Below are 17,488 nucleotides of genomic sequence, written 5' to 3'. Positions count from 1 at the left end.
TACCACCTTCTCAGTGGCCCTACATGTATATCAAATTCATAAGGAAGTTCCTTCTACTGAGTCCCTAATAAGGTATTTCATGAGTGCTTTTAAACTTACACATTGTGAATGCATTAAGTATATAAGAACAGCACAGTAAATGCTCCTGGATTTGAAGATTTGCAAATATCTCCTTTTATACCTTTGCATTCCATTAACTGCATCAGTCACTGTTTTCAGGGTACTTTGTATTTTTTTCATTTGGTTATTTGAATTGGAATAAAGAATACAGAGCCCAGTGAATTAGGGAGGCTGGGGTCCAGGCAGGCCCCTCTTTCCTTCTGATTCACTCTCCCACACCAGCTTCATGGTACATAATACTGCAAGTCTTGCCCCAGCAAAACCAAAAATCACAATCCATTATGAACACTAGTTGTGCCTAAGGTAGAGTCAGAACTGTACACCTGAAATCTAAGAATGCCAGTGGAGTACTGTACGTTATTCTCCTTGCTGCACAAGTCAGATTTTAAATCTGCATAAATTGTGGACTCAACCAAAAGATATACCTACAGTCGTCAATGCCTTCGCCTCCCTTTCCACAGTCTCGGTTAAATAAGCGAATTCCAGTAACAATCATGGTGAGTTCTTTCAGTTGGCGTTCTTTGTCCTTCTTAGAAAGTGTTAGAAAGGTCCCAAGCTCAGCCTGAGGGAAAACACTCTGTAGGGCAGCTAAAACAAACCACAAAAAGGCCGACAAAATGGTAGAATAAAGGTATCAGATCCTACACTATGGCTTTCTTTCAGCAGAAAGTTAAGAGCCTGTCCTTACCAAGCTACTTACATGATTCACATTTCTGATACCTGCTTACAGAACATATAACAAAATTTTGATGGGGCGCCTGGGTGGCTCAGTTGGTTAAGCGGCTGACTTCAGCTCGGGTCATGATCTCGTGGTTCATGAGTTCTGGCCCCGTGCCAGGCTCTGTGCTGACAGCTCAGAGCCTGGAGCCTGCTTTGGATTCTGTGTCTTACTTACTCTCTGTCCTTCCTCTGCGCACACTGTGTCTCTATGTCTCTCAAAAAATGCATAAATGTTAAGAAAAAATTAAAAAAAAAAGAAAACATGAAGTTGGGCTATTGAAAAGAATGCCATTGCCTTGTGCCCATTTTCATTAAGCACCCATCAGCAATTTTTGACAATGGGCATTAAAACAAGCTTTTTAATTGGGATTCTAAGTAGAAAAGTCACTGCTTTAAAATAATTGTGGAAGAAAGCCATAAAAAGGCTAGAAATCTTGCCTCTTCCTGAGCTTAAATTATCAAAGAAGGGAAAATTTCTTTGGATAAAGAAGGGAGGATAAAATAGTGTCCTTTTCCATCATCCATTTTAGGCAGCAGATGCAACGCCTTTCATCGATATGAAATCTCCCTTTCCAACGGTCCCCATTACCGGATTAACACTGTTAATCACAGTGCCAGTGTTTCTTTTGTGAGGAGCGATGGGTCCCTGGATATGTGCAGCTCCAGGAAAATTAACAATACACACTTTCCAGAGGTGCTATTTGGGTTTTAGAGTTGATACACACTGTAAAAGGAGTCTGGCTAAGTTTTAACCTCTTATTTTTGCTGCTTTTTTCCCCCAGATAAAAAGGGAACTTTGTTCTTAAATACTTTTAATTTAACATCTTTTACAAGATACAATGTTCCTATCTTTTCACGTATGGAATGGAAATCATACAGATTTTTTACCTGTTGCTTCTCTGACAACCTTGATGTCTGTAGGGGATCCCAGCCCGGACCGCAGTAACACGTAGCTGACAATCTTTCGGTAGAGGCTTTCCAGTTCGTCTCTAGAGCATGCTCTGTTATCTGTAATTTCTCTGGTAACAGAGCCTAATCGAGACTCGAAGATTCGGTGATGTTCTTTAAGGAATTCCTCTAAAATTGGCAAAGGACAGTGTTCTATATATTTGACTTAGAGTTTTTATCACATAAGAAAGTAGGATCAGACAAAAAAAGTGGTTTGGGTATGGCAATTCTATTGCACAAAAACAAGTGTTTTCTTAAGGTGTAATAATCACATTAAAAAATAAACAGTCGCCCGTAAGTAACTTCAAGGCAAAAATCTAATAGGAAAGGTTGATTACAGTGCTTTAAGTGGCACACTTTGTCAAACTATATAAGACTTTAAACAATCCGACAGTAATATCCAAGGGTGCTAAAACCTCCTAATTAGCAGGAAAAGTATAAAAGACAGTTTGTAATATGTATATTATAAACCACATAGTAGAAATATGTATACTATATATATATTTACACCACATTTAAGCCCAGGTAGTACACTATACGTAAGCACACTTAGAATAAATATACACATATGTAGTGTAAATATTCCTGTTCGATTATTTTAGGTCTAAATAAATTTCCTTTGAATCGCATTACTGGTAATCTGATGTTGCACCGAGAACTATAGCCTTCTCCCCTCTTCCTGTGATATGATGAGGTCTAGGCCGAATCATGGCAGAAGCCACAATTCACGCAAGACAATTCTTGCAGCTCAGTAAGACATCCCATTTTACTATTTCAAGGGCAATAATTAACATACCAACCATGCACAATTCATACCTATACTCTTACCACAAAAACAACTGCGAACTTTATGCAATTTAAAAATCTAAATTACAATTTCATCAATTCCATGATCACTTATCACCTTAACATTTCATTATTATGAAGCAAAAAAGCAAGATATATAATTTATATATGTAGCATAACTGCAAGGTCAATACACATCACCAAGTGGTTAATAATAATGGCACTGCAGTGGGGCAGGGGGAATCTAGTCTCGAGAGAAATTTATTTTCCTTTTTCTTGTTTCCAGTGTGTCTTTGATGTATTTATTAAACTATTTACATAAGGAAGTAATAATAATAATAAACTTAAATTTCCCATCATTCATTTCATGTTGGGGTAGTTACCTAATTTAGGTAAGCATTATAAGATAATATGAAGCAAAAACAAAAAAATCAGCAAATTAGAAACTTTTTACTTTGATGGGCTGGTTGTTTTAATTTCTAATTATAGTGTTAGTTATAAAATGGTTAAAACACAATGGACTTGGAAGCATAACTATCACAGGCATAATAATTAGACTTTACTTTTAACACTCACAAAGGCCATTAGTGTTTTCCTCATTGAGCATTTCCACCCTTATTCTATTCTTCAAAGTTGGAAAAATTTTCAAAAGATAGATTAAAAAATTAGCTTAATCATTGTCAACCAGATGAAGCCCTTATTACTTGCAATACAATATGAATCCTTTAAAAAGATAGATACATTACCTCGACTTGTATAATTCATATCAAAGTAGACTTGCATCTTAATGGTGTCCAGGGATGGGTTTTTACTATCCAATAGCCGAGACACACAAAGCTAGAAAAGAATATCCCACAAATGTTTCTAGTTATATTTTCTGAAATACTCACAAGAATTTCCTACAGTTATTTTCAAAAATTAAGAGAAACATCTAAGCAATGGTTTCTGATATTTATCCACCAATAGCACCTTTTATTGTTTTGCTCTTGAGGCCTTCATTTAATAAGTAACATTTAATAAGTAGTAAGTTATTTCCCTGAGATCAGCAATATCACCATATCCAGGTGGCTAAGAGTCTAGTCTAAGGCGAGAAACTTGACACTTTGGTTAGTCTATGCAGTCTGGATGTGGGCAAATGCTCCGCAAAGCTTAGGCTCCTGTCTAGAGCTCATCTAGAATCTCTCATTACTATTTATTTGAACCTCTTAAACAACACTCCTTCTTTGTTGAGTTTGGGGGTTATTTTTATTTTATAAAAGGCCGTTCTGCTCAGAAAATCTCTCTGGCTCTGGTTTTTATTTCAAAATTCCTTCCCTGGTCTGTTTTCTCCCATTTTCCCGCCCACATAGATGGCCATTCCACTTCTCTGCTTTGCCCCTTTAGATTATATGATCAACCTGAATTTTTTTCTCTTTCCTGTCTCACCCCTTAGGTTTTATATCTGCAGTCGGCAGGCATAGCAGCGGCGACACCCGCAATGTACCTCCCTGAGCACCAACCCCTGCTTTCCTGCGAGGACAGAGACCGAATGCAAGACTAATGCCTGGACACTGGGCTTTGATAGAGCCTGTGCACCTAGATCCCTCCAGGTGGAAAAGTACTGTTCTAAACACAGACTTCACAAATACAAAAATTGGCTCATCCACATGATTTTTTAAAAAATTTTTTAATGTTTTATTTATTTTTGAGACAGAGAGAGACAGAGCATGAGCAGGGAGGGGCAGAGAGAGAGGGAGACAGAATCAGAAGCAGGCTCCAGGCCCCGAGCTGTCAGCACAGAGCCCAACGTGGGGCTCGAACCCACAAATGTGAGATCATGACCTGAGCCGAAGTCGGAGGCTCAACCAACTGAGCCACCCAGGCGCCCCATCCACATGATTTTTAATTGAGAAAAAAGGAAGTAATCTTTGTCCTCTAAAGCAAGATGTACATTGATAATTTATGTACCTGTCATATTAAAAGTAAATTGAGTTTGATTCTTTCCAACTTAGCGGAGTTAGAGGACAAAAGAAAACTTCTTGAGCACTGAGCAAAAGAAAAATTTATCTTCTGCCTCTCTTGATTTTTCTTCAGAGCTTTCCAATAAAGTTTCTGACTGACCATCAAGCCATTTCCCCCATTGCAAAGAACAGGTTTCATGCACAGAGGGGCGCCTGGAGTGCTCAGTCAATTAAGTGACTGCCTCTTGATCTTGGCTTGATCACAGTTCATGAGATCAAGCCCCGAGTCAGACTTCTGAACTGACAGTGCTGAGCCTGCTTGGGATATTCTTTCTCTGTCTCTCTCTGTCTCTCTGTCTCTGTCTCTGTCTCTCTCTCTCTGCCCCTCCTCCACTTGTGACCTCTGTCTCTCAAAATAAATACATTCATCCATATATATATACAGTTGGCACAGAAAGACCCAGCTCTAGGCTGCCTGGCGCAATCACGGCACCTCTACTGCAGAATCATCCTAATGACATGTTCCCCAGCTCCAGGCCCCCAAAGCTCTCGCCCAGCCCTCTAGCAGCTGCATATAGACCTCTACTCCATTATGTGAATTGTTGGCTATGAGATGATGGTAGTGATGAAGATTTTTCCCTACCAGTTGTCTGAGCCCAGAAAATATCCATATACAAGCTTGGGAAAGCTTGTTTAAAGTCCTTTGTGGGAAGGAGGGAATTAAAATTAAAATCATTAAGCCTGGGATAAAAAAATAATGTTGAATTTTTAGGCAATACATCTAGGAATATTTAGGAAAAAATACCTAAGCACCTATATCCAGTGAATCACATTTAAAACATGTGAAAAAACTAATGATGTCTAAAATTTCTGCCATCTTTGGTTCTTAAAACTAGTTTTCAGGCACATATACTTGATTCCTAAGTATGAATTATTTGCTACAGCATCAATTTTTCCTTCAGAATTGAAAACCACAAATTACATTGAATCGATAATTATATGAATCTTAATTTAGTACCATGTAATTTTATACTGTATGACAAGTCAGTTAATAATGTTCTCAATGTGGGGCACCTGGGTAGCTCAGTCAGTTAAGCGTCCAACTTCGGCTCAGGTCATGATCTCACAGTTTGTGGGTTTGAGCCCCACTTCAGGCTCTGTGCTAACAGTTCTGAGCCTGGAGCCTGCTTTGGATTCTGCGTCTCCCTCTCTCTCTGCCCCTCCCCTGCTTGCACTCTGTTTCTCCAAAATAAATAAATACTAAACAAATTTTTAAATAATAATGTTCTCAGTGTAACGTTAGGTTAGTAACAAAGGGTCTCTAAAATACTGTGGCAGCCGTCGCTACCTGCCAGTATCCACACATGTCCTTCATTACAATAGCCCCAATCTGGACTAGGGCAAAGATTTGTTCTGCTTAAAAAAAAAAAAAAAAAAAGAAAGAAATCAATGTCCCAGGCTCACTTGCAGAATCATTCTTGTCAATAAACATAAGCAGATGAGAAAAATTCTGAGAAAGTTATTACTTTCTGAATAAAAAGTGATAGACCCAATTGGCACACATATTTGCCCTCTGTCCTCACACCTACCTAGAGGTGGAGAAGCTATCTTGTAACCACGGGATGAAAACGTATGACCAATGTTGGCCCAGGAAGCCAGGGAAAACAACCTGTGTATCTCTAGACTTTATGAGAAACAATAAATCTCACATTTGTTTGTACCACTAGTTGGTAGGGTCTTGTTTCATGAAGCAAGGCACTAATGGCTAACACAAATATAATAATCAGAATTGCAGACAAATAATTTAAAATTTGAGAATTGTTGTATAATCACCTTAATGAGTTTCTGTACGTCACTTTTCATGAGGGTTCTATCCATGTTAAAGCCATTACGTGGGTCCAAGACAACAGCTTTCACCTGTGAGTAGGAAATAATCTATTAAATCATTTTATATAATTGTGAAGCAAGTTTATTTCCATTTTTTAAATAACTGCCTCCTGATTACTCAGGGGTCAATTATTCAGCGGATTTTATTATTATCCATTTCATCAGCACTTTCACTAGAGGTTGAAGAAAGGACGCAATAAGCATCAAATTTGAATATGCTGTTCAAAAATTATAAGACGAAATAACTTGAAAGCAGCGACTAGACTTTAGATTGGGAAACTATTTGAATACTTTATCACATTTTTATTGGGTATCGTTAAACCAAAAGCAAGAATAAAGAGACCAAGGCAATGAGTAATTTTTACAACAGTGAACAAAAATACACGTTAAACTCTAACATACGACATTATTGATGTTTCTAAAACAAATCAGTATCTTCTAAATCAGTTTCTATAAATCTAGAACTGACATGTTTCATAGAAAAACATTTTTTGCTAACTTTTCTAATGGTCTCAATGGTTTCAATGGAATAACATTTAGGTAAGCTCTACAGAATTTTAAGAGAAATGGGTACCACTTAAGGCTATTTTTTAATAAAGCAGTAATTCAAAAAATATTCATTCTTACCATGAAAGCAGCCAGAGTTTCAGAAACAATCTCTCCATGAGCTGCACATTCTTGTCCTATTTCTCGAATGATATTCTTTATAACACTTTCTGCCTGAGTGGGAGGCATTCTAGCTAAATAAAACAATGATTTTTTAAAAATTGTATTTGAAATGACTCTATTCAACAACCAACCCTGCCCGCCCCCCCCCCAGCCAAGCTTACAGACAAAATTCAGGTGGCTGCGCTTGGCCTTAACTCTTTGTTTTTCTAGGTCACAGGGCCCTACATCGTCAGAAAATAGACCCCAACTGTAAAACATATTCATCTCTCTCAACCCACACCTCAGACAAGCCCCAGACAGAGCCCCTGGAGAATCCTGCTACCTGCGCACTACCAGGTGGAGAATCAACCCCCTCCGCACACCCACAATGGGCACAGCCTCAACCCTCTCACATCCTTAAAAAAGAAAAACAAACAAACAAACAAAACCCTTAAAAGGCTAGGCATTCCAGGGGGGGCCTGGGTGGCTCAGTTGGTTAAGCCTCTGATTCTTGGTTTCCTTTGCTCAGGTCATGAGCCCTGTGTTGCACTCTGTGCTGGTGGTTTGGAGACTCCTTGGGATTTTCTCCCTCCTCCCTCCCTCTCTCTCAAAATAAATAAATAAACTTAAAAAAAAAAAAGGCCCATCCCCAAAGAAGCTCCGGGGACATCTCTCTGGCTATATGGCCCCTCTCCTCCCTTGGAGAGTATGTAAACTGTCCTGCTTCTTGCTCTACTCTTTGTGCAATTCTTGGCCCCCCCTAACAGTACTTAAATATGATTCTTTTCCTCTTTAGATTTCTCATTATATTTGTAAATAGTACTACACTTATCAACTTATTAGCATTTATTAGCATCTATAAAGATAAAAACTATATTTATAAAAATGAGGGATTTTGTTGATGAAAGAAAGAGCAATTGTGACTTCAAATTGGTATTGAAATAGTTCCTATTTTGTGAAAATGACACTAGAGGAATTTTTAAAACAGAGCAAGAGCAGCCATTTCAAGGGAACTGCCTCCCATGTTCCCCTTTCTAAATCTTTGAATTAAGCCAAATTGCCAACATTCCAAGAATTCAGCAAGAACAAGAAAACCCTATTTGAAAAGTGTGATGATAAATGCGAACTTCTGACTAGTGACTACTTCAGCTGACCAATGAATGAAGTATAAATCTGGCCCTGCCTATTAACACCAATGAGCTTTTGAAAAAATTTACTAAACTTTTTTTCTCCATAAAAACCCTGAGGCCACCTCCTTTAATCGGTACACTATTTGGGTTTCTACCTAAATCTTACACGCCTGACCCCCAATCCTTTTATCCCAACAACCGCCTTGCCTCTTGAACTGGTTTGTTTTTAGGTTGACAATTTAAACGATAGTAGTCACCAAAAGTATATTTATAATATATATTTTTGAATTGGATGACTAAACGGTATGGGAGGTAGATATAATGAGAAATACCAGCCCTATCTGCAGGTGGCAGATTACAGTTTGAAAGAGGAAATGCTTATTCCACCAAATCCACTAAATGATCTTTAATAATTACATGAGATGCTTGGAAAACAACTCTTGCTTGGATCATCTAAATTCTCTTTCCTGCACACCCACGTTGGAGTTGAACTTTTTATTAAAAACATAAAAGAAAAAAATCAAAATAATATCATGTGAAATATGAAACCATTTTTAAATGAACTCCTAGTATTAATTCCATGTACTACAAACCATTAAAGGGTGATTGGTTTAATGACTATTGCGTGTTCTGATCTTCCTAAGCGTCGGTAACTGAGCACACGATTTCTTTGCATGCAGAGAATAACAAAGACAATTCAGACAGATACGGCTAACTCTCAGCATTATTAGTGCTCAGGTAAGGTAACACTTGGCATTCTGTCCAGCAGAACCAGACTGCCTGGAATCCACGGTGTCCTGCTTATTTTCTAGCTTAGACGCTAGACATTTGCTTCCATTCTCCATGAGCCGGTTTCCTCCTCTAAAAAACTTAAGACTATTACCCTCTCCTCAGAGTTGTCCAAGACCTAAGTAAGTTCTATACACTTAGAGGTTAAAACAACGTCGTGTAAGTAAGCAGTGCTCTGAAAGTGTTAGCTGCGCGTGGGCGCCTGTCCGCCTATGCGCGCGCCCATGTCTGTGCCGTGAGGCCCGGAGCAGGTAACTCCCCTTATTACCCTCCTCCGCCCCCACGTGAAGCTCTACATCTCCTGACTTCTGGCCTTTAGGGGTTCAAGTAGCCCCTAGTAGAGACCCGAAGCTCAGATGCTCGCTCAGTTCGAGTTAGAGGTCTGACCTGCGGACCTGGGCAGCTCCCGCAGGCCGGAAGTAACCTGTGTCCGCTCAGACTGGGCGCAAGGAAAGGAGTTCTGACCGACAGTTAAGTCTGAACCGAAGCTGCAGTCTCCAGCCCCAGGGGCTCTACCCGGGGCCCATGTTCCCTCCTCATGGCTGCAGGGCGCTGAGCCCCGGGTTGAGTCACCGTGGCTTAGAGAGCTACTGACCAGTCTATACGATGATTTCCCTCTTCCCCGGCTTTGCCCAACCTCAGGGTAAGCTGCAGGTACTCCGCTTGTGACCGGTAACCATGGAGATGGAGTGCTGAGGCCCGCGTGGGCGTGACCGGCATGGGCGGGACCAACGCAGGGAGGCGGAGCTGGGCCCCAACTGCAGATTTTCCCGTGAGGTATGGGCAAGAATTTTTAAAAACACAAAATGAAATATGGCCATTTGGAGCAAAGTGGATGCACCGCGAGGGTGTCTGCTAAGCGAAATAAGTCAGGTGGAGGACAGATGCTATATGTTTGCACTCATTGGTCTAACAGGCGAAACCTAATGGAGGACTATGGGGAGGGGAAGGGGGAAAGAGTTGGGGGAGAGAGAGGGGCGCAAAACCTGAGAGACTACTGAATACTGAAAACGAACTGAGAGTTGAAGGGGAAGGGGGAGGGAGGTGGTGGTAATGGAGGAGGGCACTTGTGGGGAAGAGCACTGGGTGTTATATGGAAACCAATTTGACAATAAACGATTAAAACACACACACACACACACACACACACACACACACAAAATATGGAAGGTCCTAAACCGGAGGTAGAGAAAGGTGAGTTCACTACATACACCTCAGTAGTTAAGTGTATCAAAATATAAGATTTCCTAAAAAAGAGTATTTACTTTTATGAAAATTAATAAAAGGAAACCTCACTGAAAGCATACATGGTAGGCTAGACGGGGAGCCTTGTAGGGGAAGCCCCTGCCTTTCCACCATTAAATTATAGGCAGAATTGTCAGTTACAGACTTCAACAGAAGAACTCTCAAAAGGAAAGAATCATCAATTACAGGCCCCAACAGAGAAAGATGTATATTGCAGCCTGTAAGAAATGGACTACCTCTAAACTCGTGCTTTTCTCCAATGAACTCTTATTCAAAACAGTCCCTCCCAACTTCCTCCTTCCTCCTGCAATTAAATAATGTTCCTTTGCATTGTTTGTTTTGCTTAACTGTCTTAACCCAAATTGCAGTCATCTGTTATTCCTGAATAAACTCATTTTGCTAGTGAACTACCTGAAGCTTTATTTTTCTTAATAGTTATTTAGTTTTGAGGGAGAGAGAGAGCAGAGAAGAGGCAGAGAGAGAGGGAGACAGAGAACCCCAAGCAAGCTCCATGCAGTCAGCACAGAGCCAAATGCAGGACTCGAACTCACAGACCCTGAGATCATGACCTGAGCCAAATCAAAAGTCGGTCACTTAACCAACTAAGACACCCAGGCACCCCTTACAGCTTTATTTTTAAGGTTAACCCTTTCGAGTGTGGGAATCTATGGCCATTAAAAGGAAGCCAGGGGATGCAGGATCCAGTTTGGAGAAGCTGAGAAAATGGAGGGGCTGTATTGTTGTATGGAGTTTATATAAAAGAATCTAGTTTTTGTTTTTGTTTTTTTTAATAAAAAGGATCACAGTTTAACTTCATGCTCTGTCCAAAGGAAGTCTATAATAGGATGGTGTAACCTGCCAGAAGAGAAAACCGCATATTCAGGAAGCACATGATAAGGACACACCCATGACTAGGGTTGGGATAATGAGGTTTTGTTCCCTAACAGTAATGTTCATTAGATCTGCTTACTGCTATGGAAGTACAAAATAGGATTAAACCGATACTAGAAACCAGTATCAACAAGTTTTATTTTCAAACAGGCTACTGCCAGAATTTTTCTGAAACAGCAAAGACAGTTGACCCTTGAATATCTTTGGGGTTAGGTGCTCCAACCCCCACCTCCACCCTCAAAAATAAAAAGGTTTTGTCTCCCCCAAAACTTAATTACTAATTGCCTACTGTCGACCAGAAGCTTACCCATAACACAGTCAATTAACACATATGTTGTATGTTGTATGTTATACTGTGTCCTTACAATAAAGCTAGAGGAAAAAATATTAAAATCATAAGAGAAAATACATTTCCATGGCTGTATTGTACCAAAAAGAAATCCACATACATGAGGACCTGTGCAGTTCAAACCCATGTTGTTAAAGGGTCAACTGTAAATGGGATATGCTTTGCTTAAAGACTTTCTCAGGTTACTAGGAAATAAATGTACTGGGAGCCGCATGGGTCCCGCTGGATGATACAGTCACAGCAAGGAAATGGCAGGCGTTTGCACAGCTCCTGTCATGAGGTGAAACTGGTATCTCCTTTTGCTACTACTGCTCATGTTGAAAATAAGCCTGTTGTCATTAATTATGCCTTACAGCGTTCCAAATCAGACCAATATTCTGCACACAGTTACCCCGTAAGAAAAAACATTTTCCTGTCCCTGCATAAGAAATTTTATATCAAAGCACTGTAGATGTTTTCCAAAAGGCTCTTCTAATGAGCCTTGCAGACCCAAGACATAGACTGTGAAGGGGTTAAAAACACAAGAGTTGCATTGAAGTCTGACCCAGAGAAAAGGAGCCTAATTTGGATATAAGATATAGAAGACAAGGTCAGAACATAGTCCCTTCCCAAAGTCCACATTCTACAAATACTCTCCCTTGTACTGACTTCAGTTATGAGGATGGATAAGAAAATAGAAACCCAGGTGCAAGGCCAACACACATAGGGCCCCCATTGTGCTTACATCAAAGAAAGGGCTTTCTCAAGCAACTTGTTAACAAACATTCTTTCTCTTGTGGTTAATGAGCCAGATAAAATAACTCCTAGCCTATCTATATACAACTTAACCTATGTTTTAATTTTAGTGTTACTTGGTTGTAACTTGTTAATTAAAAACAAAGTCATAAATATTGGCAAAAAACCAACCCATACAAGTAAGATAAGTTTGTTACTTTCTTAATCTGGGGGACTGACGCCAAGAATGAATGGGATGGTTCTACAAAAATAATTCTGTAAAACTTGTTTCTGTACACCTTCGATGATCAAAAAGCATCTTATCACAAAAAATTAGCCAATGTAAAAAATTCTATTTTCTGATGGCATGTTATCGCTTAACCAATAAAAAAGAGACACCAAAACAGGGCAGAGACGCCTGCCTGGTGATCAGAAAGAAACTTGAGGCTCTCACATCACTCTCTCACGCCAACACTGTCCATCCTTCAGGGAGCCCTGGACCTGCTGGAGCTGGATTCCGGCATAAATGAATACAAAAAAGTGAAAGTCATAATATCAAAGGATTTTATTTATTTTCCCCTTCTAGACAATTTTCCTAGAATGTGGATGAAGCTTGTGCTAAAATAGATGTTTATAGTAGCAAGATAGATAATAGGAAAACATTGGAAACCTAAACATCTCATACTTAAAGAATGTTGACAAAGTGAAAGATTAGGCAGATATCCAAAATAATGTGAACAAAATCCTTGTGTTTGTCTTATAATTTTAAAAGCCAAATGCAAAATGTATATATAGTATGACCTCAATTATATTCATATATGCACATATATAATATATATAAAAAGTATGTAAACTTGTTTATAAATATCATTAGCAGGGTCTGGATATGAGTCAGGGTAAATTATTATTCATGTTATTATACATATATATATACACACACATATACATATATATATATATATATTTTTTTTTGAGAGAGAGAGAGAATCTTAATCCATCCTCAGCACAGAGCTCAGTTCAGGGCTGGATCCCATGACCCTGACATCATAACCTGAGCCGAAGTCAAGAGTCAGACACTCAACTAACTGAGCTACCTAGGCACCCTGATTATTCATTTTATTTTATTTATTACCTATCTGTATATGGGTAAGTTGTTATTTTTATTATATTATACTTTTCTAATATCTCTAGATTTTCTATAATGAATATATATTGCCTATAAAAACAAAATGAAGGAAAAAATAATGGGGAGAAGGGACTAAGTATTTGTAGAGACTGAGTGCAATTTGGAAACTGTAAATATACAAGGTAAAGCAACCAAAAGTCAAGTAATATAGCAAAATCTTAACAGTGGTGCCACCTGGGCAATGAGATTATGGCTGTTTTCTCCTTTATACTTTAAGACATCTACTGGGGTGCCTGGGTGGGTCACTCAGTTGAGTGTCCGAATTTGGCTCGGGTCATGATCTCACATCTCATGGGTTTGAGCCCCACGTCAGGCTCTGTACTGACAGCACGGAGCCTGGAGCCAACTTCAGATTCTGTGCCTCTCTGTCCCCCTCCCCTGGTGGTGCTCTGTCTCTCTCTCTCAAAAATAAAAAAACATTAAAAAAATAATATTAAAAAAAAAGATACCTACCAAAATGTCTTTCATGAGCAGGTATTACTTATAAATTAGAATATTAAATATTTTTAAGATGCTAAGAATGTCATCATATTAAGTATATATATATATTTTTTTTAAGTATAATTTTAAATGAATAGGCAAATCTTGGCACAAATATTTCCTGAATGTGTCTGATACTGCTCATTGCCCACTTAATATCAATTTTCTTTTCCTTCTTACTAAACCTGATTGTGTGATTGTGTTGTGAATGACAATGTTCCATACTGAAAAACAGAAAAAACATATCTTACCCCATCTTTCATCCAGGGGTGGTGACATATGACATGGTACTGGCCAATAAGGTATCAATGGAATCACTGGATAGGGTATCAGAAATAGTCCTTTCATTTTATGTCTATCTCCTTCCCTTTTCTTCGTATTTGCTGATTATACTGGCTGAAATTCCAGCCTATTGTGAACATGAAGATGAGGATCACACCTTAAGGAGGGCTGAAAAAAATCTGAGTTCCTGGTGATACTATAGAGGAGCCATATCAGTCTTCTTGATTAGCTACCTCCCATAACATCAGAGAAAATAAACCTCTACCTCATTAAGTCATTGTTATTAGGTTTTCTGCCACATTCATGCAAATTCAAACCTTAACTGCTACCTACAATGGGTGTGTCTTTGGAAATATTATTTAGCCTTTTGTACTACACCGAACTATTGGTTCTAATTATCCACTTCCCTTGGCATGTACTCCTTCCCATAGACTTGAATCCTTCCTCCCCTTTGACTTTGCTTTGGCCAATGGGATGTGTGGAAGTGACAGTGTTCCACGTTCAGAGCCAAAGCCTTAAGAGACCCCACATTTCTTCTTTCCCTCGAATCTGCATTCGAGGACATTAGAAGAACATACCCTGGCTAGCTCTTTGGTCCCAGGAGAGGAATGCTAGGCAAATGGAGCAAAATTGCCTAACCCAATCTCAGTGAGATATACATTTATTCAATTGGGCCTGACCTAGATCAGCCCAACTCCAGCCAACCTGTAGATGTGTGATAATAAATAAATACTGTCTTCAACCACTAAGTTTTCTGGTAGTTTATTATTCAATATTATAGTGCTAATAGTTCCATCTATAAACCTGTCAACAGTCCAAATTTCTTATTTGAATTTATTTAATTTAAGTAGGCTCCACACCCAATGTTGGGCTTGAACTCATGAGCCTGAAATCAAGAACCACAGGCTCTACCATGGCCAGCCAGGTGCCCCCAGATTTCTCATTTATAAAACAGAGCTAATAATAGCATCTACCTCACAGAGTTGTGAGTATAAAATGAGGTAATACTTATGAAGCATTTAGCATATGCCTTATATAAATAAAAGGATCATTAAATTTTAGATATTACTTTTATCACTGTTATTACTGAAAAAATCAAGTATGAAACTATTCAGGATTATTGGACTTCTAGTCCTTATAGAACTAATTTTTCCTAGTTTTAATATGGTAGCAATGTAAAAGGAAATATGGAGGAACTCAAGGGTCTTAAGAGAATGATAAAAATAATCTTGTCAGAAAAAATTAAAAAGGTAGGAATTAGATATATTTATCTTCAGAAAAAGACAGCACAAGAACTGTTATCAGTGTTGTTTAAAAAGAAAACCTTTAGGGAATCCTGGGTGGCTCAGTTGGTTAAGCATCTGACTTATGATCTCTGCTCAGGTCATGAGCTCACAGTCTATATGATAAAGCCCCATTGTGGGGCCCTGCACTGACAGCATAGAGCCTGCTTGGTGTTCATGTTCTCCTCTCTCCTCCCTGACTCTGTCTCTCAAAATAAATAAACTTAAGAGATAAATAAAATAAAAATAAAGGACATTAAGTCCACCAGAGTACAAACCTTCATTCAGTAATGGGTTTAACCTAACAAGTAAATAGAGCTAACCAATTGTGATGGAAGTCATACTAGAGGAAATGACCTACATTTTATTAAATGTTTTTTTAATCTCAGAGTTAAAGGAATTACCCTCAAGAATGTTGTAGACTTAAAAAAAAAAACAACAAGCCCCACAGCTAACATGATACTCAGTGGGGGGAGATTAAGAGTTTTCCCCTAAGATCAGGAGCAAGACGAGGAGGATACCCACACTTTGGAGCCCCCACGTAGCTGAGTTCGTTAAGCATCTGACTTTGGCTCAGGTCTTGATCTCGCCATTGGTCAGTTCAAGGCCCATATCAGGCTCTGTGCTGACAGCTTGGAACCGGGAGCCTGTTTCAGATTCTGTGTCTCTCTTGCTCTTTCTGCCCCTCTTTAGCTCTCTCTCTCAAAAATAAGTAAACATTAAAAAAAATTTTTTAAAGACTATTCACTTTTATCATATTTATTCAATATAGTACCAGAAATTCTAGTCACAGCAATCAGACAAGAAAAAGAAATAAAATAGATCCAAATTGGTAAGAAAGAAATAAATTTTCACTATTTGCAGATGACATGGTAGTATATTTAGAAAACCCAAAAGACTCCACCAAAGAAAAAAAAAAAAACAAACCCATTAGAACTGATAGGTGAATTCAGTAAATTTTCAGGATACAAAATCAATATACAAAAAGGTGTTACAATTCTATATACTAATAATGAAGTAGCAGAAAGAGAAATTAAGAAAACACTCCCATTTAAAACTGCACCAAAAATGATAAAATACCTAGGAATAAACTTAACAAAGGAAGTGAAAGACCTGTAGTCTGAAAATTTTAAAACACTGATGAAAGAAACTGAAGATGGCACAAATGAAAAGGCATTCCATGCTCATGGATTAGGAGAACAAATATTAAAATATCCATACTACCTAAAGCAATCTATAGATTGAATGCAATCTCTATGAAAATCTCTTCAGCATTTTTCACTGAACTAGAACAGATAATCCCAAAATTAGTATGAAACCAAAAAGACCCCAAATAGCCAAAGCAATCTTAAAAAAAAGAAGAAGAAAAACTGGAAGTATCATAATACCAGATTTCAAGATATACTATGAAGGTATAGTAATCTATATAGTATGGCAGTGACACAGAAAAAAAAAAGCACATAGATCAATGGGACAGAATAAAAAGCCCAGAAATAAACCTATGCTTATGTGGTAAATTTATCTATGACAAATGAGGCAAGCATACACAATGGGAAAAATGACAATCTCTTCAACAAATAGTATTGGGAAAACTGGACACTACATGTAAAACAATAAAACTGGACTACTTTCTTTCACCATGCACAAAAATTAACCCAAAATGGATTAAAGACCTAAATGTGAGACCCAAAACTATAAAATACCTAGAGGAAAATATAGGCAGTAATCTGTTTGACATTGCTACAGAAACATTTTTCTAGCTATGTCTCCTTTGGCAAGGAAAGAAAAGCAAAATTAAACTATTGGGACTACACCAGAATAAAAAGGTGGGGTTTTTTTCCACAGTGAAGGAAACTATCAACAAAAGACCACCCAGCTAATGGGAGAAGATATTTACAAATGATATATCTGCTAAGGGGTTAATATCCAAAATATATAAAGAGTTCATATAACTCAACACCCAAAAACAAATAATCCAATTTAAAAATGGGGAAAAGACGGAGAGCGGAAGGAGAAAATACGAACTCCTGAGGGAATAGAACCTCAAAGATACCTGAGTGAGTGGGGGCGAACGGGGGAGATCCGAGGAC

The 17,488-nt window shown here is 38.5% G+C and overlaps 1 protein-coding gene and 1 long non-coding RNA gene across 10 annotated transcripts in view; one reads left to right on the top strand and one right to left on the bottom strand.

Annotated features, from left to right (window-relative positions):
- CFAP206 (cilia and flagella associated protein 206) overlaps window positions 1–17,488 on the bottom strand; it is a 43,145-nt gene that overhangs the window by 23,199 nt on the left and 2,458 nt on the right. The window contains exons 1-6 of one of the 6 annotated variants that reach the window (XM_029944506.1): window positions 9,564–9,636; window positions 7,029–7,137; window positions 6,348–6,431; window positions 3,321–3,411; window positions 1,729–1,917; window positions 550–708 (exon numbers count right to left, since the gene is read on the bottom strand). In XM_029944506.1, coding sequence (XP_029800366.1) covers window positions 550–708; window positions 1,729–1,917; window positions 3,321–3,411; window positions 6,348–6,431; window positions 7,029–7,136 — 631 coding nt within the window. In that variant the 5' untranslated portion in view covers window position 7,137; window positions 9,564–9,636. Of the gene's footprint in view, window positions 1–549; window positions 709–1,728; window positions 1,918–3,320; window positions 3,412–6,347; window positions 6,432–7,028; window positions 7,142–8,596; window positions 8,661–9,355; window positions 9,529–9,563; window positions 9,637–17,488 lie in introns of those variants that run through there. The other 5 variants (XM_029944502.1, XM_029944504.1, XM_029944505.1 and 2 more) reach the window with 5 other exon arrangements.
- LOC115296084 overlaps window positions 9,171–17,488 on the top strand; it is a 14,569-nt gene continuing 6,251 nt past the window's right edge. The window contains exons 1-3 of one of the 4 annotated variants that reach the window (XR_003910719.1): window positions 9,171–9,219; window positions 9,611–9,745; window positions 10,357–10,620. This is a non-coding gene — a long non-coding RNA (uncharacterized LOC115296084). Of the gene's footprint in view, window positions 9,220–9,610; window positions 9,746–10,337; window positions 10,621–17,488 lie in introns of those variants that run through there. The other 3 variants (XR_003910717.1, XR_003910718.1, XR_003910716.1) reach the window with 3 other exon arrangements.

Source organism: Suricata suricatta, chromosome 7 (genome assembly GCF_006229205.1).
Source record: "Suricata suricatta isolate VVHF042 chromosome 7, meerkat_22Aug2017_6uvM2_HiC, whole genome shotgun sequence".
In the NCBI taxonomy this organism is placed as follows: domain Eukaryota; kingdom Metazoa; phylum Chordata; class Mammalia; order Carnivora; family Herpestidae; genus Suricata; species Suricata suricatta.
This window is presented reverse-complemented; position numbering and strand designations above follow the sequence as displayed.